Raw genomic sequence first — 22,300 nt, forward strand, 5'->3', positions numbered from 1 at the left:
TTTCGTCAAAATAAATCTGTGTCAAAAGTTAAAATAAGTTTTTTTATCCTAAAGAACAAAAGTCTGTTTTGACCTCATGCGAAGGCGAAGGCGAAGCTGCAGACTGAAGAACATTCAATTTAGTTTTTATATTCCTCTCCCCCTCAATACGATCTGTTATTATATCTTTTATATTGATTTTAATGTCTTGTAATATATGTAGCCCTTTTTTAATCAATTGGTATTTAAAATTATTTTACTTGATCACTTATCTACAAAAACCATCAGGACACATGTCCCACAATGCATTGTTTTGTAGCCATCAGGGCAGCTTTCAGTCAGTGCAGTACTAAATTTCCAGCTGCGTTCGCTCAGGTTTGCCCCTTGCTCCGCCTCTTTTCTTGTGATATTTTTGTGATGATTGACAGGTGATGTTGAAGCAAAAACAAAAACATACGTCACACACCAGGGGGGTATTCCAGAAAGCAGGTTATGCTAGCTCCCATGGTAAGTTTGAGGCTAAGGAAGTTGATAACCTCAGCTTTCGGTTCCAGAAACAGAGGTATGTTTCAGGGTATGTGAAGTTGCTATAGCAACTCATGCTCCGAACATAACCTGGTCTGGAGAGGTGAAGCAGCATGGCGTGTCCCTTTGAAGATGATTTAGTGGATGAAGAAGCTGAGAATACCTTTTCCACCATGAGAGGGTGATAAGACCACATGGATGTTGGAAAAATAAACTTTTTTACTTTGACCTAACTTAATTATTTGTTTCAGTTAAGATAAATCTTTTTTTTAAGTCAGCTTAAAAAAAACACGTAGTTTTCAGACATTTATTTTTACTTTCATTCAAATGAATTCAATTAAGTAGGTGTAACTTTGGTGCTGCTGTTAGATCAGCACCGCAAAGGATTGTGGGATACCATTCCCTTAGCCTGTCTGGACGGATTTTGGTTTAAGTGTTGGTTTTTGACCAAATGCGTATATAGTACCCCTACTATCTGATATTGTAGTGACAATGATGGAAATTTCTGAATGTTTTTGTTTCGTTCTTTTTATTGTTATAAAAATGAGCATATCTGCCGGCTCAAACTTAGACATATGAGAGTTCAAGAATTATAATTCATTAAGATGGAAAAAATATTAATTGAATTGGAGTAATATGACATTTAGTTAGATAAATATGTAAATATGAGTTGTATAAACAATTATTGAGTTTTATAGATGTAATAAATTAGGTTGAATAAATTTAACTCAATTACTTGTTACCAATAGAAGTAATTCATTTAAGTTGTCAAAATTGGATAAGTTATATATATAGGTGTCACAAGGAAAATGGAAAGCAGAAACTATTTCTTTTGCTGATGCAGCCGTGTTACTTTTTTGATGGACGTATAATCTTCATACGCCGTCATTTAAATCTCCGACTCCGTCTCACTGAAGTATAGCGCTTTTTTTTTTCCACCACGTGTTTCCATGGTGACTCCGGAAATCGGCGATCCATTGAGAATGACTTTATGTACACGCCGTGCACGTGCATTAACACAGGGTTACCAAGTCGAGCGTAATTACGCCAACTCATATCCGGTCTTTTGGAACCGACATAACCAGAGTAAGCAAGTTCAGGCGGATTTCAGCCAGAGTTCAGGATTAAAGTCAGGATAGTTTAAACATGCTTTCTGGAATACCCCCCAGGTGATCTGTGCAGCGTTGCGTCCACATGGGTGATCTCAAACACGCTTATTATTGTGCATCTTGGCTGCACATATTTGGTGTTGCCAATATGAATTTCTATCCTTTTTTTTTTAGCTTTTCTCTGATCTCAGGTATGAGTAACGATTGTTCTGATCAAAACAGCGCCCGTTATTTTATGAACCACAGTTTGAATTCAGTATAAAAATATAGGAGTGTTTGACCGGCTGCTCTACAATAACTTGTGACCGGGGTTTAAATGTGCAAAAAGTCATAAGAAAGAAAATCCAAAAATGGTTTCTGAATTTTTTTTTTTTTCCTTTACTGATTTGTGTTTTAACAAGTAAACTTCAACACGGACTCAAAATTGGGAGCACACCCTCTCTGACTTCTCCACCTTAAATTTGTCACACATTCCTTTTCATGCTTTCTTCTTCTGTGAAGAAGAAGAAAGTCCATGGACAGTCCAGATTTACAGACAATCATCTTCATCCACACTGAGGGTCTTAGCTGTAAGAGGAAGATGCCAAGTGTCCATCAGTGAGAAGAAGACAAGAGAAGCCGTGATCAGAAGAACCATTGATGGAGGTTACAGAATTTAAGTCTTCTTTTGGGTTTAATAGTTATAATTCAACAGTGTGAACTGAACTGCGTTAGGGGCATTTAAATTAGAAAACAGCAGATATAGAAGACTGAGTAAAAACAAATGTATCACTGATTTATTTAGTTATTGATTTTTTTTTTGTTTACGTATTTTATTTTATTGAATGAGAATTTATAAGTAAAATTTCTACAGAAAACAGTTACTAATAGAGTATAGTTAATAGTATAGTATATGTTCCATACACATTTATTGGCTCTCAGACACTCACAAGTTGCGTGTGGGTGGGCGTTGAAGTTGCGGCCCTCCCTCAGCTAGACCCTGCCTTCAGTGGCCCTCAGGTAAATTGAGTTTGAGACCCCTGAACTAAAGGGTTAACACTGGGCTTTTATGGTGAAACATTCTCAAACGTGTCTCCAAATCTTTTACAAAGACAGACCTTTTTTATTAAATAATTTCATGGCTTATTTATTTTCAGGCAAAGTCCACATTTTTCTGGAAGAAAAAACGTAAATAATAACAAAATAATTTTAAAAATTGTTTCTTATTTTGAAATTCATTTTTCAGCAAAAACTACAAAACAGGACACTTTCTCCATGACACAGGGCATTCATTAATTCATGCAAAAGGAGAAAAAGCAAAGAAATGAAGACTGAAAACATTTCTGCTGAAAACATCTTTTTTTGGTTGATCTGTTGTGATCTTATTTTCTGAAAACTAGAGTTTATGATCACATACTCATCAAAATGACAAGAAATAGTCTTAAAATATTTCAACTTATTTATAATAATTCTAGAGTAGAGGTTTCACTTTTTGAATTAACAAAATTGAGTTGTCAGGATCTTTTGATCCTTTGAGATGTATCTATGCATGATTTCATCTCCAGTTATTGCCACCATCAGTCTGCCTGAGTCAGAACCTGGAGCTGCACTGCCCCTTTGTGGTGTTATGTCCTTGCAGTATCTCTTCCTGCAAATACAAACTCCTTTCTTAACTTTAAAATGACAGAAATGCTGCAGTGTAATTATGTGAAATAAGTCCATAAAAACTCTTACTTCAGGATCAAATTCATAATTTTCTGCACAGACTTCCGTTTTACAATCAATCAACCATTTCTGATGTCATCACAGGAAGTGCAGCTTTTCCAGATAGATTAAGTTGAAGGGAATACACAGTCTTTGGCATGTTGAGTCAAAGTCTTCTTTCTTGATATGTTTTGCTGCTCATCCATGTGGTTCCATCCGTTTGTTGCACAGATATGATTTCAAATGCTGGAAGACAGCACTGAGATGTTCTGTAGGTGTGGCAGAAGAGGTCAAGGTGGAGGTGGGACTGCACCTAGGATCAGCTTTGAGCTCCTTTTGGTTTGATGAGGTGATGGACAGACTGACAGATGGGGTTTGACAGGAATCTCTGTGGAGAAATCTGTAGAGAGCGGGTGGAGAAACATCTAGAGGGGTGCAGGTTTGCTTTGGAAAGGAGACAAATGAGAGACAGAGGATCTGTGTGTAAATGAGTAAAAAAAGAGCAGCCATGTTGTTGGTTTAGGGACAGGAGGCAGAGCTGGAGGAGGCAGAGATGAAGATGTTGAGGTTCTCTTTGACCAGGATGGATCAGGAATGAATCCATCAGACCATGGTATGTTCTGGAGATCAATGCAGGGAAGCAGATGGAGATGGGTAGATAGAGGCAGATGTTTTATTGTGGCGCCCCCTATGGGAGCAGCTGAAAGACAAAGAAAATTGTCTGGACAATGTCCAGTTTGTGATGATGAAAAGAGGATTGATCTCATGATTATTTTTTGTGGCCAAGTTAACCCAAAGTTTCTCCAATGTTTACATCTTTACTCAGAAAATGTACCAGAAGATTTTGTTTCTTACTCGAGAATCCTGGATCTGGGTGTCTATGTGATCAGATGGAGAAAAGATGAACAGTGTTGCTGCAAAAAACCACTATTGTTGGTAATTTTCCCATTTTCCTCAATTTCCTTCTGCTCCATCTCCGCCTCTCCGAGGAGTCACACTATTAGAGCAGCCCCATTTGGTGAAGCCAACAAAAGAATGTGATTGTGCTCCCATGCCTGCGCTCGTCTTCTCCACTTCTATTAGTGTGACATCCTCCTTTCAGGTGTAATGTCACCTGGGATGAAAGCATCAGGAGTGGCCAGTTTGTGTAATTAGAGACCAGCAAGCCAAATGAGGAAGCTTAGAGAGAAGTTTCTGACAGGACGTTCTGCTGACACGAGAGCAGACGGCAGACAGGAGTGGAAAAAGAAAAACCCCAAATCTCCTTCAGAGGAGAAAATTCTTTTTCTCTTCCTCTTCACCTTTAAATTAAGGCTTCATTAAGTTTTTACGTCCTTTATTCTGTGTTAATAATCATAAATTAATCAAAAATGGACCACATTGCCTTAAAACCCCAAAACGGCAGTTGAGGGTTAAAGGCCATTTTTGACGAAAATGTTGTTTTTGGTGTTTTCAACATGTTCTTGAGTCATTTCTTTCTGATGATGGAGGACATTTATAAAGAAAATTAATCTCCAAACTTTACAAATTTACAAAATTCCGAAGAAATTTCTTTATTGAAATCCTTGTGAAGCAGGAGCAGACGAAAAAATGCAGTTTGAAAAGATCATATTTGTGACGTAGAAAATATGCCGGGCGTGGCCAGAAGCTCCCTACTCTGCTCCATTCTGATGCATCCACTTGCAGACAAATAGATCCATGAACGTCTTTGTTTTCCTCGACTGAGCTGGAATCTGGATCAGAACTGTACGGATGGATAGCTCTGATACTGCTCACCAATTTTCTTTGCACCGCCATTGTTAGGTTTGGGTTGTAAGAGGATGAAAATAGAGAGCTTTCAGCGATGGAGAAGGGAAGGAGGTCGGGCAAGTGAAACTAAAATGACTCTGTGACCACATTAGAGTCTGAGAAAAGGATTTTTCCAGCTCGTGGCTGCTAAAGGTGATAAAAGGTCAAACTGACTCCTGGCTTTTTACTGCTTCTGCATTGTGGGTCAGTTTTGTGCAGTAGATGAGGGTATAATCACTCATCTTTACATGCTGGGCATCTGAAGTTGTTCCAACTGCTTCTATAGAGACCTGAAAAAACACTGGAATTAAACAGATTTTTGCTTCTAGACATTTCACAGCAAATGGATAATGAATAAGGATTAAACGACCTAGTAAGAAGTGAATGATCTTTCTGATTAAAACAATAAAGTGGAAGATCAGATCAAATTTATAGGAAATAATATAGGAAAACATTTCATTCCAGATTAGGGAGCTTGGAGCGCTGTAAACAACTGATAAAAAAGTTTATAAAAAATGACAAATATTCCAAAAAACAAACACAAAAAATTACATTACACATCATAAAAGTTCGAATTGTTTTTATAAAACACTTGATGAAAAACTTTATTAATTTGAGCACCAATATAATTTGTTACGACTTATTATATGTTGGTCTATTTTTTTCTTTAAAACTGCATTTCTCACAGGTTTTGACCTGATTTTGCATAGAAAAAAGAAGAAATTAAATGTGTTTCATCTTAAAACAAATAATTTTATCATGTTTGGCTGAAATTTATTTGATTGTGCTTGATGTACCCCCCCCCCCATTTTTCCCTTTTGGAAGGAAATGAAATCTCTAGTTTATGTGTGTGTTCTATACGATGTTTGAAGTTGTAGTTTGTGATGTTAAGCGGGTTCATTTTAAATGAGGAGCACATTTTTTTCTTGCATCTCCAAGAGAAGAGAAGAGAAGAGAAGAGAAGAGAAGCGTTAACTGTTTGCATGTACGATGAGATTAAAAGTCACCATATCAGAGCTAGAAAAACAAGATAAGAACATTATAACATTTGATCAAAATATAAACGTGTGTACTATGTGCATCCAGTTGTTGAGTAAAATGTATGTTGCAGATAAAGCCGTGTGACAGTAGTGAGGCAAGAAAAATATTGAGATTAGACAAGAATAAATACCTAAATATACAGATCTACATACGCATATGTGTACATATACATTTATCAGGACATCCAGGAGTTTAACAGTTATTAGCTTTGGGGGGGGGAAAAACTGTCATTGAATCCGTCTTAGATGCAGGTTCAATGTTTTTTAGATGAAGATTTCCTTTTTCTTCTCTGTTATCTGACTTCCCTTGTGTCTGCTGCAGGTGCCTCCTGAAAACAAGCTGCCCCCACCCTCCGTCAAACTCCTCAGTGATTTTACGCAGGATCATCCTTCTTTTTTCCTCTGTGAGGTTGGCTGTAGCGCCTATAGGAAAGGAAGAGCGACGCTGAGCAGGAGCAGGCTGTCTGAGCTGCTCCTCTGCAGTTTGGAGACTTATTCACCGTCTTCTTTTTCTGGGGGAGCAGGTCACTTTCTTCTGGAGTAAAAAGGTCAGATGTTCAGAAAGCTCTTTGATGAGAATCATACTAGAGGTAATACATCCCAGGTTCTTATATTCATGTTTTTCTGATTTTCATTATGATATTTAAGGGAAAAATAATCACTTTTACTACAATTAGTTTAAATTTTTTTTATCTTCCACTTTATTATCATGATGGCCCAAATGATTTCATTCTTTTAATATTTACACAAATTGATTTAGTTTAAGTCATTGAAGTGTTTATTTTAAATGTGGATTTTTTTTCTTTCTGACCACCTCCTGTACTTAAATCACGTTGATCTAAATACAAACTCAACTCATCCATGAAACTTCATTCTTGCAAAATCCTTTACAAATTGGTGTTGTGTTTGAGCGGGGAAAAAATGTGTTCCACAACTGGGGGCTGAGGAGGGCAGAAGAGAGGCCAAAATGTGGATCCGAATAAATTCAAAAAGGGCCGTCAAGCGAGATTGAAAAGAGAACTAAACGACTGAAGAAGAGGATGAGCGGTGCTTCTGTTGATTCTAAGCAAATATTTCAGGTCTGGGCCAAACATGAAAAAAAACAAACATCTGTGCTCCATGAATAAATGAGGAAAATGTCATCTGGTTGTCTCTTTGTTAATGTTTCTGGAGCTTCAAACAACGTTTTCTGAAGGATTTTCAGCTCACTTTTTTCTTAAACTGCTTAAGTATGAAAGCAAAGGAAATGCATAAAAATGTTGAATATTTGAGCTGTTTATTTATATCTATTCTTAAATATTTTCCAAATTCAACAACTAATTATCGTAAAAGAGTGATTTTGATCTCTTTGGGAAATTTTTCATATTGGTAGAAGAAAATAATCTGGGATTTGGGAGGTATTGAATAAATGGATAAGAGAAATTTACAGAAAAAGCAGCTTAACTAAAGGAAGATTTGCTCCGAAGGTGTGAAAATAAATCTCAGGCGTTGTTAAAAAAACTGTCATTGCTCCTTTTTCCATCTTTATTTTTTCTGCAGGTCTGTTTCCAGCATGACCGCTACCTCAGACACTCCCGAGCTCCGAACCGCCAACACTACCTGCTGCCACAAACATCTGTCCATCACAGCCTCGGCCGTCTCCATGACTGTGGGCGTCTTTTCCAACAGCTTTGCTCTCTTCATCCTGATCAAGTCCTACAACCGGCTCCGGATCAAGTCCAAAGCCTCCTTCTTGGTGTTTGCCAGCAGCCTGGTGATCACCGACCTGCTGGGTCACCTCATCAACGGCTCCCTGGTGCTCTACGTGTACTGCTCCCAAAGGAAGTGGGAGACCTTTGACCCTCATGGCGTTGTGTGCAGCATCTTTGGAGTCTGCATGGTGTTCTACGGTCTGAGCCCTTTGTTCCTGGGGAGCGCCATGGCTGTGGAGCGCTGCATTGGAGTCACCAGGCCCATCTTCCACTCTACGGCTTTGGCGTCGCATCACGTCAAAAGACTGCTGGCCCTCAGCTGGCTGCTCGCCGCCCTGGTGGCCTTCCTGCCCGTGCTGCTTCAGAGACCATATGAGGTGCAGAGCTCTGGGAGCTGGTGCTTCTTCCACATGGAGCAGCCAAAAGACTGGCTGGATGTGCTGCTTCCTCTGCTCTTCTCCTTCCTGGGGCTTCTGGCGCTGATGCTGTCCATCATTTGTAACACCTTCGCGAGCTGCGCCTTGCTGCATGGCCGGCTGCGCCACAAGCAGAGCTGCAGAGTAACACCGTACCACTTAGAGATGATCTGCCAGCTCCTGACCATCATGCTGGTGTCCTGTGTGTGCTGGGGACCACTGTTGGTAAGAACATCTGGTTTTAGGATGCACAAAGACCCTGAAGGAGGTCAATAATAACGTTCTCTGCAGCCTGTGGATCAGTGCACACAGGAGACCAAAAAAAAGTAGTTCACCTTTTGGCACAATTTAAAAAAGAAGGACGCCATAAGTGGTAAAAAAAAACAAGTTTTTTTATTTTAAAACTTTATTCTAAATACCTTTGTGGCAGCGACCTGCTGCAGCAAAATCACTTCAATAATCAAGTTTCATCCGAAGAAAAAACAAACATTTTTAAAAGGATCCACAGAGCCACACTTCAGACTGTATAATGTTGCAGCAAACGTCACACGTCCCAACCAAATTAATGCAGACAGGAACAAGACAGCCCTGAAAAGCCAAAAACTTAATTTCTCTTCAGAAATTAGCTTTTTTTTTTAAACTACAAAATGTAAAAACAGGTTATCTGGTCCTTTGTTTTCCTACATTTCTGGTTTGACTCTGAGAATTGAAGAAAAAAAACACAACAAAAGTCCAAAGGTTGCTATCCAACCTGCAGACGAACCGTTCACTGAACTGTTTCCTCCTTTAATAGATGCTTAGAAAGCAATAAAGTGTTTTCAGTTACAGCCTCAACATATAACACGTATGGTATAAAAATGATGTTAACAGGAAAGAAAGCATAATAAAGAGGAATGCTTTTAAATTAATAAGATGTTTTAAATTCTTACAATTAAAAGAAAAAAAATCTAGTTGGACAAAAATGTTTGATATCGATGTACTTTTCACTTTGTACGCTTTACTCTTCAAACTTTGAGGGATTTTCTGTCAAATAGACAATGAAAAACATATGTTGTTGTTGTTTGGTACCTTTACAGTAATATCAATCAGTGAAACAGCCAGTCAAACCCATGTTTATCCATTTAGAGAGCAGCAAACCACACAGGTTAGTTCACGTCTTTTAGAAAAGGCTAGACGGTGCAGGAGTTCACAAATTCAAAGCTTTTAAAATTCACTAAAAATGCTCGAAAAGGATTTCAGTGAAGATGACAATTTGGAGCAAAACCGTTTTAGAGAACAGTTTGTGAGGAAGAAGATAATTCACCTCAGACAAACAGGTTTAGATGCTGTTATTCATTATCAGGGTCTCCTGATGGTTCAGCTTCTATCTAAGCAACCTAAAGGCCCGTACACACCGGGATGAATATTCGCCAGGCGTTATTCGCCAGCGTTTTTCGCCACGTCTTTTGTGTTCACACCCAGGCGATTTTCGCTGACGATGAGCCGAGCGAACATGCAATTTCATTCCCTGACATTAGATGGCGCTTAATGTAAACAGAAATACTCCTGTACACAAGGTGGCGCTGCGCAACTTTACGATTCTTAAAGTCGCTTTTCACTCAGAAGAAGAGAGCAAGTATTTACGCGCTTGTCAGAATCAAACAAAGAAAACATGAATATTTCAAGCATCAGTAGCTCCAACTGGTACTTGGTAAGGGGATATTTAAGAATGTCCGTCATTATTGCTTCGCGGCAGTGTAGACGCTACTTGGCGTCTAACTTCTTCGCTGGTATGTGTGCTCAGCAAGGCAGTTTTGTGTTTGAGCGCCCCCAAGTTGTGTTTTACTGTAACTTCAGAAGCTCCAGACACGTGTGCAAAAGCGCCATTCTCATTGGTCGAATAGATTTCGACGCGACGCGTCGAAAAAAAAAAACGAACCCGAGGCGTTTTTTTTTTTTGACGCTTTGGCGCTTGGCGTTTTTTCGCCTCGGTGTGCACACTCACATTGGTGCCCTTTGTTTAGTCACGAGGCGTTAAACGTCGGCGAAAATCGCCGGCGAAATTCGTCCCGGTGTGAACAGGCCTTAAGGCCCGTACACACCGGGACGAATATTCGCCAGGCGTTATTCGCCAGCGTTTTTCGCCACGTTTTTTGTGTTCACACCCAGGCGATTTTCGCTGACGATGAGCCGAGCGAACATGCAATTTCATTCCCTGACATTAGATGGCGCTTAATGTAAAACAGAAATACTCCTGTACACAAGGTGGCGCTGCGCAACTTTACGCTTCTTAAAGTCGCTTTTCACTCAGAAGAAGAGAGCAAGTATTTACACGCTTGTCAGAATCAAACAAAGAAAACAGCTGCTCGTCTGGGGCTGTGGGCGTCCTTCTCCGGTGGGGCCCTGCGTTGGGTTCTCCCGGCGCGGCGGGGGGGCTGCTCTCCTGGTTGGGCTGGGGCGGCGCCCTCTTTCCTCTCCGTGCCTCCCTGCTCTCTGGCTCTGGGGGCCTTGCGGCGGCCCTGCTGGCCCTGGCCTGGGTGGCGGGCTTGGTCGCCCGGGCGGCGGTTGTTCCCTGCCGGTTCCCGTGTGGCGTTGGGGGGATTCCGGCTGCCGCTGCTGGTGCGGTGGGGGTCTTGGGGTGGGGATGGCTGGGCACTCTCCCTCCTTCTTTTCACGTTCCACCATCCATTTTAGAAGAACATAAACACTCACCTGAGCACAGGTGTTAGCTCAACAGACTGAATGACTGAAATATTTCACACTAGTTGGTTTTAAGGCATAAGTATGTGTGTGAACACTATCTGTTTTGTGTACATGCATGTCGACAGGTGGACATTTTTGCAACTAACAGGTGTGTTTATAACATTTGAGTGTGTGTGTGGACAGGCTCCGCCCTTTTTTTTTTTTTTTTGTTTTTTTTTTCATTTGAACCTTACCATAATGATTAACAACCAGTAAACTTGCTGCTTTATGCTGCTTCATGGTCTTATCCCCCTTCCCCTCCTATTATCACCCCCTACCCCCCCTCTCTCTAACGTCCCTCTCTCTTCTTCCCCTCTTTCCTTTTCCGTCCGGTCCAACACCAAAGATTTTCAGACATGTTTGAAATTAATAAAGTTTGGCCTCAATTACAAAAGGGGTTTATTCAGACATACCTTTGGTTTGTCTGAAGATTAATAACCCCTCTTGTTAAAGTAAAATATGTCCAACCCAAGAGGCCCTCAGCTCTCATCTGTCTGCCTAGCTGTTGGACAGGACAAGTTAAAAAAAAAAAAAAAAAAAAAAAAAAAACAAAGAAAACATGAATATTTCAAGCACCAGTAGCTCGAACTGGTGCTTGGTTCGGGGATATTTTAGAATGTCCGTCATTATTGCTTCGCGGCTGTGTAGACGCTACTTGGCGTCTATCTTCTTCGCTGGTATGTGTGCTCAGCAAGGCAGTTTTGTGTTTGAGCGCCCCCAAGTTGTGTTTTACTGTAACTTCAGAAGCTCCAGACACGTGAGCAAAAGCGCCATTCTCATTGGTCGAGTAGATTTCGACGCGATGCGTCGAAAAAAAAAACCGAACCCGAGGCGTTTTTTTTTTTGACGCTTTAACGCGTGGCGTTTTTTCGCGTCGGTGTGCACACTCTCATTGGTGCCCTTTGTTTAGTCACGAGGCGTTAAACGTCGGCGAAAATCGCCGGCGAAATTCGTCCCGGTGTGAACAGGCCTTTAACATGATATATTTGTCTTTTTCGGTTAAGTTTGTTTCTTTTTAGTTTTGTGATATTTGTTTTTATTGAAATCCTTGAACTCATCTCCACTCCCACTTTGACCAACACAACAATTCACTGAACAGGACTAACAACCAGAGAACGTTCTATGGAGACCATCAACTGTATCAGGGAACTGGACTGACTGAGTGTAAAGTCCATAGAACATGATTTAGTCTAGGTCCAACCAAATGAACTCCATTCAGTCGCCATTTTTTCGCAGTACAAACACCACCATGTTAGAGCCAGACATCGTAAGCAGTGATTGGTCTGATTCCGTTAGGCCAGGCCAGGCCCGGCCAAGCCAGGCCAGTCTCCCCTCTCTCATGTCTTGTGCTAGCATTCTGACTGCAGCTGGGAAGAAGCTTCTGGGGAAGCCTGCGGCGTCTGAGGTTGTGTCCTGAGTCCACACACTGGATCAGTGCGTGGGCAGGGTGGTGTCTGTCCCTGGTAATCTTCGTCGCTCTCCTCCTGCTGCGTTGTCTGTAGATGGTGTCGATGGATGGAAGATTGCAACCAATGATTTTTCCAGCTGTGTTGATGACCCTTTGCAGCATCTTCTTCTCTTTTGTGGTGGTGTTTCCAAACCAGGCTGTTAGTCCGCTGGTGAGGATGCTTTCTACAGGCCCTCTGTAGTCTTGGATTAGGGTTTGGCGCTTGAGTCCGGCCTTCTTCAGCAGCCTGATGAAGTACAGCCTCTGCTGGGCTTTCTTCACTGTGTTTCTTTCCCAGCTGAGGCTGTCTGTGAACTGCAGACCCAGGAACCAGTGACAGTTGCTGCGCTCCACCACAGTCCCGTTGATGGTGAGCGGCGGATGTGGCAGGGCGTTCCTTCTATAATCTATTATTATTTATTTTGTTTTTTAAGTCGAGAACAAAGTATGCAGCCTTGTCCCCTCTGATGAGACCAAGGACGGTTGTGTCGCCTGCATACTTAATGATGATGTTGTTGGAGTCCTGGGAGGTTCAGTCGTAGGTGTGCGGTGAGAAGGCCTTTGGACTGAGGCAGCACCCCTGTGGTGTTCCTGTGCTGACTGTCAGCTCTACAGAGACCTTCTCTCCCATCCTCACCACCTGTGGTCTGTTCGTGAGAGAGTCCAGTGTCCAGTTTCGGGTGGGTTTAGGCACTCCCAGTTCAGCGAGTTTAGTTTTAAGGCTCCACCTACTTTTATTGAGGCATCTGATTGGTCAGTTTATGACGTAAATAACTTGAACTACAGTAAAAATGTCTTGAAAAAAAGAGGACTCTCAAGAACATGTTAAAGAAAAGTATCAGATCCCGAACGGTTCTTCTGACCAATAGAATGACTGAGTAACAGCTGTTTATTTCTCTATAGAAGTGTATGGGATTTTGGCTTCTCAGAGCCATTTCCTGTTTGGAATGCCAGGGGGGAAGAGAGTCCAGTCCTCATTTACAGTCTAAAGGCCTGTTCACACCGGGACAAATTTCGCGCGCGATATTCGCCAACAATTATCGCCTCGTGACTAAATAAAGGGCACCAATGTGAGTGTGCACACCGACGCCCAAAAATCGCCACGCGTAAAAGCGTAATTTTTTTAAAAACGCCTCGGTTCGTTTTTTTGGTTTGACGCACCACGTCAAAAACTATACAACCAATGAGAATGGCGCTTTTGCACACGTGTCTGGAGCTTCTGAAGTTACAGTAAAACACAACTTGGGGGCGCTCAAACACAAAACTGCCTTGCTGAGCACACGTACGTAACGGCGAAGAAGATATACGCCAAGTAGCGTCTACACTGCCGCGAAGAAATAATGACAGACATTCTAAAATATCCCCGAAAACACTCATGATACATTTTCAGCTTTTGTAACAGTCGATAAAACTCCCCATGTTCTTCTCTTCTCGTAACTATGGGATGTACCCAAAATCGGCGTCTTTTCCTGCGTCTTTCATCATTCAACAGAACAATAATGTCTTCATCGCTGGAGCTACTGGTGCTTGAAATATTCATGTTTTCTTTGTATGATTGTATGATGACAAGCGCGTAAATACTTGCTCTCTTCTTCTGAGTGAAGAGCGAGTTTAAGAAGCGTAAAGTTGCGCAGCGCCACCTTGTGTATAGGGGTATTTCTGTTTAAATTAAGCGCCATCTGATGTCAGGGAAGGAATTTCACTTGGCTCATCGTCAACGAAAATCGCTTGGGTGTGAACACAAAAAACGTGTTGAAAAACGCTGGCGAATAACGTGCGCCGATATTCGTCCCGGTGTGTACGGCCCTTAAGGCAGTGCAGGAAGATGTGCCACAGAGCTACAGATCAGTCAGTTTAAACCACAAGCAACCTATAAAGCATCCGATTTGGACTACAAAGTCATAAAACAGGCTGAAAGCATCTACATGTTAAGATCACATCCGCAGCCAGTTCTTCATATTTATTAAGAGCTGCCCTAGTCCAGGAATGTGTGACAACCATGTCAAAATTGTCAAGGGGTGTGAATTCGGACACAAAAGCAGGACGGCAGAAGTTCGAATCAAAAGGATATTTTAATCCAAGGAAGGCTTCTTAAGCTCGTAGAGACCGAGGTCAAACAAGTAGAACGATCCGGTGACAAGTGAAATCAAAACAGGAGCTTATATACACACACACATAAATGAAAACAGGTGGGTAAACAGGTGCCGGTGAAGACCGGGGTAAGTTACCTAAAGAACCAACAGAAGACAGAACATGAGTTAACAAAATAAAAGCCCGAACCCGGAAGTGAGACAAAGATGAACCGCCCTGGCCCCGGCTCCTGACAGTACCCCATCCTCAAGGGGCGCCTCTGGGCGCACCACCGGGCTTGTCAGGGTGACGCCTGTGGTACTCCCTGAGCATGCCTTTGTCCAACATCCTAGATGTGGGTTCCCAGGACCTCTCCTCAGGACCGTAACCTTTCCAGTCAACCAAGTACTGCAGACCCCGGCCCCGACGTCTGACGTCCATGATGCGTTTGATCGTCCATGCGGGCAGACCGTCGATGATGCGAGGTGGCGGAGGTTGAGATGGAGGGGGCTGGAGAGGACTAGTAACATGGGGTTTGAGTTGGGAAACATGAAAAACTGGATGTATGCGCATGGACCGAGGAAGGCGTAGTCGGATCGCCACAGGGTTGACGACCTTCTCCACCTCGAACGGTCCGATGAATCGTGGAGACAGCTTTCTAGACTCTGTCCGCAGCTTGATGTTGGCAGTGGACAGGAGTACTAACTGACCTGGCACGTAGGTAGGCGCCGGTAACCGACGCCGATCAGCCAGTCTTTTGTTAGCTGCGGACGAGCGAAGAAGAGCAGCGCGAGCCTCCCTCCAGATCCGTCTGCAGCGGCGGTAGAGGTGTTGTACCGACGGCACCGCCACCTCCTTCTCCTGCTCTGGAAACAATGGGGGTTGGTAGCCTAGAGAACCCTCAAACGGGGACATACCCGAGGCAGATGACGTCATCGAGTTGTGGGCATACTCAACCCAGGGCAGAAGGGTGCTCCAAGAGGTCTGGTGCCGGGAACAGATGCATCGGAGGGCCACCTCCAGGTCCTGATTGGTTCTCTCGGCCTGCCCATTTGACTGTGGGTGAAAACCCGAAGAGAGACTGACCGTGGGACCAAAAGCTGCACAGAAACTCTTCCACACCTGTGAGACGAACTGTGGTCCACGGTCAGAAACGATATCAACTGGGATCCCATGCAGTCTGAACACGTGTTCCACAATGAGTCTGGCGGTCTCTGAGGCCGAAGGCAGCTTCTTCAGGGGCACGAAGTGAGCTGCCTTAGAAAATCGGTCCACAACAGTCAGGATCACAGTTCTGCCAGCAGATGAGGGCAGGCCGGTCACAAAGTCTAGGGCTATGTGGGACCAAGGGCGGCTCGGAACAGGTAAGGGATGCAGCAGGCCAGCTGGAGGTCGATTGTTGACCTTGTTTTGGGCGCAGATCGTGCAGGCAGAAACAAACTCCCGGGCATCCCTCGCCAAACTGGGCCACCAGAAACAGCGACGCAGGAAGGCGATCGTCCTGTGTACCCCGGGATGACAGGTAAGCCGAGTAGCGTGCGCCCACTGGAGGACCTGGCTCCTTACAGCCCTGGGAACATAGAGTCTGTTAGGGGGGCCCCCACCAGGGTCTGGCTCCCGGGCCTGTGCAGTCTTGATCTCCCTCTCCAGCTGCCAGGAGAGGGTACCCAGAACACAGGAGGCAGGAATTACAGTCTGAGGAAGGGAATCCTCCATAGCCGGTTCCAGTTGTCGGGAGAGAGCATCTGGTTTAATGTTCTTGGAGCCAGGGCGGTACGACACCACAAAATCAAACCGAGCGAAAAAAAGTGACCACCGTGCCTGCCTCGGGTTAAGCCGTTTTGCGGTCCTGATATAAGACAGATTTTTGTGGTCCGTCCAGACCACAAAAGGCTGTCCCGCCCCCTCTAACCAGTGCCGCCACTCCTCCAACGCCAGCTTGATAGCTAAAAGCTCCTTATCCCCCACGTCGTATTTCATCTCCGCCGGAGTAAGCCGGCGGGAAAAAAAAGCGCAAGGATGAAGCTTGCTGTCAGCACCCTGCCGCTGGGACAGCACAGCTCCAACCCCGACGTCCGAGGCATCAACCTCCACAATAAACTGGGCGGAGGGGTCCGGTTGGATGAGAACTGGGGCGGTGGTAAAAAGGTGTTTGAGCCGCCGGAAAGCGGCCTCTGCAGTCTCTGTCCAAACAAAAGGAGAGGAGGTGGAGGTCAAACCCGTAAGAGGGGCCGCGACCGAACTATAACCCCTAATAAAACGGCGTAGGTAATTGGCAAACCCCAGGAATCGTTGAAGCTGCTTCCGATTGACCGGAGCAGGCCAATCAACCACCGCGCTGACCTTAGCTGGGTCCGGTCGCACCTCCCCCTCCGCAATCACAAAACCCAAAAAAGACACACTGGAGGAGTGAAAATCACATTTTTCTGCCTTGACGAAAAGCTTGTTCTCCAATAGGCGCTGAAGAACCAGACGAACATGCCGCCTATGTTCGCCGGGACTCCTGGAGAAAACAAGAATATCATCAAGGTATACAAAAACAAAATGGTGAATGTAGTCCCTGAGTACATCGTTTATCATGCCCTGAAATACAGCTGGAGCATTAGATAGTCCAAAAGGCATCACCAGATACTCGTAATGTCCCAAATGCGTGTTGAAGGCGGTCTTCCATTCGTCTCCCTCCCTGATGCGAACCAAATGGTACGCATTCCGTAGGTCCAATTTGGTGAAACACCGGGCCTCCTGCAGCGTCTCGAAAGCGGAGTTCATAAGTGGAAGAGGATAATGGTTCTTTACCGTAATGGCATTCAACCCTCGGTAGTCAATGCATGGGCGTAATGTTCCATCCTTCTTCCCCACGAAGAAAAACCCCGCCCCCACAGGAGACGAAGAAGGTCTGATAAGGCCCGCCTGAAGAGAGTCAGTTACGTACTGCTCCATTGCCTCCCTCTCAGGTTTGGACAGACTATAGAGATGGTTCTTGGGCAGTGTGGCACCCGGCTGCAGTTCAATAGAGCAGTCATACGGTCTGTGCGGGGGCAAGGAGAGAGCCCGGAATTTGGAAAATACCTCCCCTAGGTCATGATATTCAGGAGGGACCTTGGAGAGGTCAGGTGAGGGCGGCTCCCCTACCGGGTCAGCGGAGTCAGACTCTGGATGCCGAGCTGAGCGTAAACAGGCCTCGTGACAATGAGTACTCCAACTGACTACGCGATTGGTTGGCCAATCGATGACTGGGTTGTGATTCAGAAGCCAGGGAAACCCTAGAACCACCGGATTATGAGGGGACTCAAAAAGAAAAAAACTGGTATGCTCGTGGTGGTTCCCAGAAAGGATGAGGTGAACAGGTTCAGTGATCTGGTTAACTGTGGCGACCACCTCACCGTTGAGGGAGATCACCCGCCAAGGGCGGGGAAGCGACTTGGTCCTAAGACCGGCCTGTCTGGCTAGCTCAGCATCCATAAGGTTCTGTTCAGCCCCAGAATCTAACAAGGCCCGAACAGGAAACCCCCCACCCTTAGACACAATGTGACCCTCCAAAAGACAGGAGGTGGATTTAGAATCGACGGGCACCTGGCCTCCGCTCGTCAGTGTGCCCACTTTTAATGACGAGCGGAAGCTTTTGGGCAGTTCTTACAGTAATGACCCCGCTGACCACAGTAAAGGCACTCACCTGCTGCCATCCTTCGTCTACGCTCAGTGGGGGACAAACGGCCACGACCCAGCTGCATAGGTTCCTCCAACGGGGCTGCAGGAGGCACTGTGGGGGTAACAGAAGACATATGAGGGGAGGGCTGGACGTAAACGTCAGGGTGTCCCCTGAACTGGGAAGCGTCCACCCGGCGCCCCCGCCGACGATCCTGCAGTCGATTGTCGATACGAATCACCAGGGCGATAAGAGGCTCCAGGGATGAGGGCAGCTCCAAGGGAGCTAAGTGGTCCTTCAGCTCCTCTGATAATCCCTCTAGAAAAGCGTCCGTAAGCGCTGCGGGGTTCCACCCGCTCTCTGAAGCGAGAGTCCGGAACTCAATAGCATAATCCGTCACCCGACGGTTACCTTGTGTCAGCCGCATCAGCGCCCGAGCCGCCTCTCTGCCGGGTTTCGTGTGTTGAAAAACCTGGGTGAAGGCGTCGAGAAAGGCAGAGAGAGAGGCGCAGGTCGCTCCTCCACGTTGCCACTCCGCAGTGGCCCATGCTCCGGCTCTGTCAGAGAGGTGTGAGATTATAAATGCCACCTTGGCCCGATCAGTAGGGAAACTGGCTGCCTGCAGCTCGAAATGAAGCTCGCATTGAGTGATAAACGCCCGACAATCCCCTGAGTCGCCGGAAAACCTCTCTGGTCGGGCCAGTTGAACCCCCGGGGCGAGTGACGTCGTCTGGACTGGAATCACCGGTGTCGGCGCAGAGGTAGAGTGATGTGGCGGATGAGATGACGGCGGCTGCTGGAGCTGCTTTGCCAATGTCTCAATGCGATCACCGATCACGGTCAGCTGATGCTCCTGGCGCCCAGCCATCTCCAGCATACCTCGCCTGAGGTAATTTAGCTGTTCCTCCTGCTGGAGAATGACCCTCTCCTGGGCGTCGCTGCTCGTTCGTGGAACTCCTGCGTCCGCTGCGTCCATGATGACCGGATCGTAATGTCAAGGGGTGTGAATTCGGACACAAAAGCAGGACGGCAGAAGTTCGAATCAAAAGGATATTTTAATCCAAGGAAGGCTTCTTAAGCTCGTAGAGACCGAGGTCAAACAAGTAGAACGATCCGGTGACAAGTGAAATCAAAACAGGAGCTTATATACACACACATAAATGAAAACAGGTGGGTAAACAGGTGCCGGTGAAGACCGGGGTAAGTTACCTAAAGAACCAACAGAAGACAGAACATGAGTTAACAAAATAAAAGCCCGAACCCGGAAGTGAGACAAAGATGAACCGCCCTGGCCCCGGCTCCTGACAAAAATAAAGGTTTAACCACTGAATGTAAAAAATAACAAGAGAGAGCTTTGATGCAACTTTTTTGTTATTATTGTAATGACTTAAATGCAATTGTGTTTTTGTCTGTACACCCTGTCAGATCCACGTCATCGTTCTGAGTACCAGACGCAAAGAGGAGTCTGTGTGTTTCAGTCTGCTGACCACTGTCCGAATGGCCACGTGGAACCAGATCCTGGACCCCTGGGTCTACATCCTGCTGAGGAGGGCTGTTCTGAAGAAGATCTTCATGCTGTTCCACAGCTGCTGGTCCTCGAAGCACCCAGACCTCCCGTACTGGCAGTGCAGGATGGTCGGCAGCTCCATGGAGGCCAGCAAATCTGACCCCCGCTGTCCGGCTGCACCAGACACTGCCATCACATCCATAACTGGAAGCCTGGCTTGCGGGTCACACCTGAACACGCTCAGCTCGTCTCCACATCACCAGTAATCACTGAGCTGCCAGAAGTGTGCTGTTCTGTGGGGTGTAGGCTTTCTATTTGTTTCTAATTTTCAGTGTTTCAGCAGCTCTCAGAACAAAAAGTAGGGGTGTAACAATTAATCGACTTAATCAATGAATCGATTTCTATTCCTACAACCCAACAAGATCGATCTGTCTGAGCCAAGTTGTCAATCTAATTGACCTAAACTACTATAAAATTGTTTCAAAATGGAACAAATCGACCATAATCGATGCTGGAAAATACCGTTTGGACTTTGGCATTGTAAGTCCTTTCAACAAAAAGACAACTGCTGTTTTCTTTAAAGTTCCACTACGATCATCTTTTGATTTATTCTCAAAGCGTTCCCAGCGTTTTTTTAGTTATGATTATTCCGCTTTTAGCTAAAATCAAAAGTCCTGTATCGTTTTTCTAGGACATAGTTTCTGCAAAGCGGCAGGAGTTCATTAGACGTTCACCTCTGAGATGTGGGCGGACTGTTGGCGAAGAGCAGCTATGCCCCCCCCCCCCCCCCCCCCCGTTTTTGAGAGCTCGGGGCAGGGAGGTTGGGACCCACCCAATGTATTTTCCACTTAACATATTAGTTATTTTTCAATCTGCAATTTTTCATCTGCTCCTTATTCATTTGAATAATAAAAAAAACACTAACCAAATGCAATTATGATCCTATCATCTTTATAAATGTCCTCCATTAATTATAAGAGCATGGCGGGTGTTAAAAACAATAAAAACACAAGTTTATTAGTGGGTCTTAAAAGCGATTCATAAACACTTTCCAGCACTTTCAGCGCTCAGAAAGTAAAAGTTTTAGCTCCTCTGCTCTTCTTGTTAGCAAGTCACTACGTTGTAAATAAGAAACCTGTTCTCAGCGCTTTAGTATTAAGCTGTTTCATGTTGTTTCTAAAATGTGCATAGAATGTGAAAATAGGAGACTCTGAACATTAAAGAACAAAACTTAAAACTGTTATTTTTGTGTTTTTTTAGTCAATAATAATGAATTCTTTACTGATTCTGTGCTCTGGTGACATACGTCTACATATTCATCATGTGGATTTATTATAAAATTATTAATAAGTTTTTGGGGGGTTTTGTTGGGTTTTTTTTTGGGGGGGGGGTCTTTTTTACCCTCTTTAGGAAGGGAAATATGCTGCCCTTTCTGCTTTTACAGGGTCAAAAATCCATCGCAGCTATGTGGAAAATCTTTTAATTGAAGCACACTGGGGAGTTTCTCTCCCACTCTGCCATTCCCCATAGAGAAATCATATAAACATTGTAACCCTTGTGCTATCCTAGGCACTTTAACATTTGGAGTTGGGTCATCTAGACCCACTAGACAATGCTCTGAACCTTTTTTCTTCAATCATTTGTGATCTTCACTGGTGTCCATGGACTACATGAAATCTTTCCACCTTTGTGTTGGTGGGGATAACACGTCAAAGTAAGGGTGGGGTCATCTAAGATGGCACAAGGGTTAGGAAAAGAAGAGGGTTTGAAGGTAAAATCTATTCAGAATTGGGTAAGAAATGGCCTGGCTCTGCCACGTGGAGCAGTACTTGACTGGGTGCATCCTTACAAACTGCTAAAGCATCAACACTTGCATAAAATTAATTTAGCTGCTCAGTCAAGTCCTGAAGACCAGCAGACATCTGAGAAAACTGTTGTTTATAGCTGGTCAGAGCCCCTCTAAGCCTTCCAAGCAGTCTGATCTGAGTTCATGAACTGGCCAGAGTTTACTGTCACACTAATGTAAGACCCCAAGAAGACACAGACTTAGCTGGACAATGAAAGATGTGGAGTTTAACAAAATAGATATGTGAAGCTCGAAGAGACTCCTGACCAGCAGGGCAGTGGGGACATCAGGAATGACGGAAGTAGGTGAGACGTTTCTTTTTTCCTTACACCCCCTGAACCTCACCTGAAGGTTCCTTCAGTGGAACGTTTCTCCTTTAGTTGCTCAGTACGGGGATTTCTTCAAAAACTCTTCCATCTACCGGTAATCTTTTGGTCACTTCCACAAACCATGGGCATACAGTTAAGAAAACCTGAGCCTTGTGATATGATCTGGACTGATTTTTTTTTGTGAGACAACCTTTAGAAACTAAACTACGATGAATTGAACTGAAGTGTAAACCAGAAAAATGACTCTAGGATACATTTTATGTCTTTATTTTTCAATTTTAAGTTGCTTCATCTTGTAATCTATTTTCAAAATGTTTCCAGTGGTATTTTAGTTATGATGATGCAGTTTTTAGGTAAAATCTGAAAATCTGTGTCATTTTCTGGGAGTTCTGGAGCAGATCAGTGAGGTCGTGGTCTTTTTTTTGTACAATTACCGGTGTGAATCTCATTGGGACAACTGTGTTGTGATATTGGACTATGTAAATAAAATTGAATTGAATAGA

The 22,300-nt window shown here is 44.3% G+C and overlaps 1 protein-coding gene across 2 annotated transcripts; it reads left to right on the plus strand.

Moving 5' to 3' along the window:
* Nucleotides 1–6,042: 6,042 nt before the first annotated feature.
* On the plus strand, nt 6,043–21,252 carry ptgfr (prostaglandin F receptor). Of its 2 annotated transcripts, none has more exons than XM_004067821.4 (3): nt 6,043–6,714; nt 7,664–8,456; nt 19,541–21,252. In XM_004067821.4, the coding sequence occupies exons 2-3, from the start codon at nt 7,677–7,679 to the stop codon at nt 19,886–19,888; spliced, it is 1,128 nt and encodes a 375-aa protein (XP_004067869.1). In that variant the 5' UTR covers nt 6,043–6,714; nt 7,664–7,676; the 3' UTR covers nt 19,889–21,252. The 2 variants fall into 2 exon arrangements, with proteins under 2 accessions (XP_004067869.1, XP_020557889.1); XM_020702230.2 differs by having other exon boundaries at nt 6,043–6,672.
* The last annotated feature ends 1,048 nt before the right edge of the window (nt 21,253–22,300 follow it).

This window comes from Oryzias latipes, chromosome 4 (genome assembly GCF_002234675.1).
Source record: "Oryzias latipes chromosome 4, ASM223467v1".
NCBI lineage: Eukaryota > Metazoa > Chordata > Actinopteri > Beloniformes > Adrianichthyidae > Oryzias > Oryzias latipes.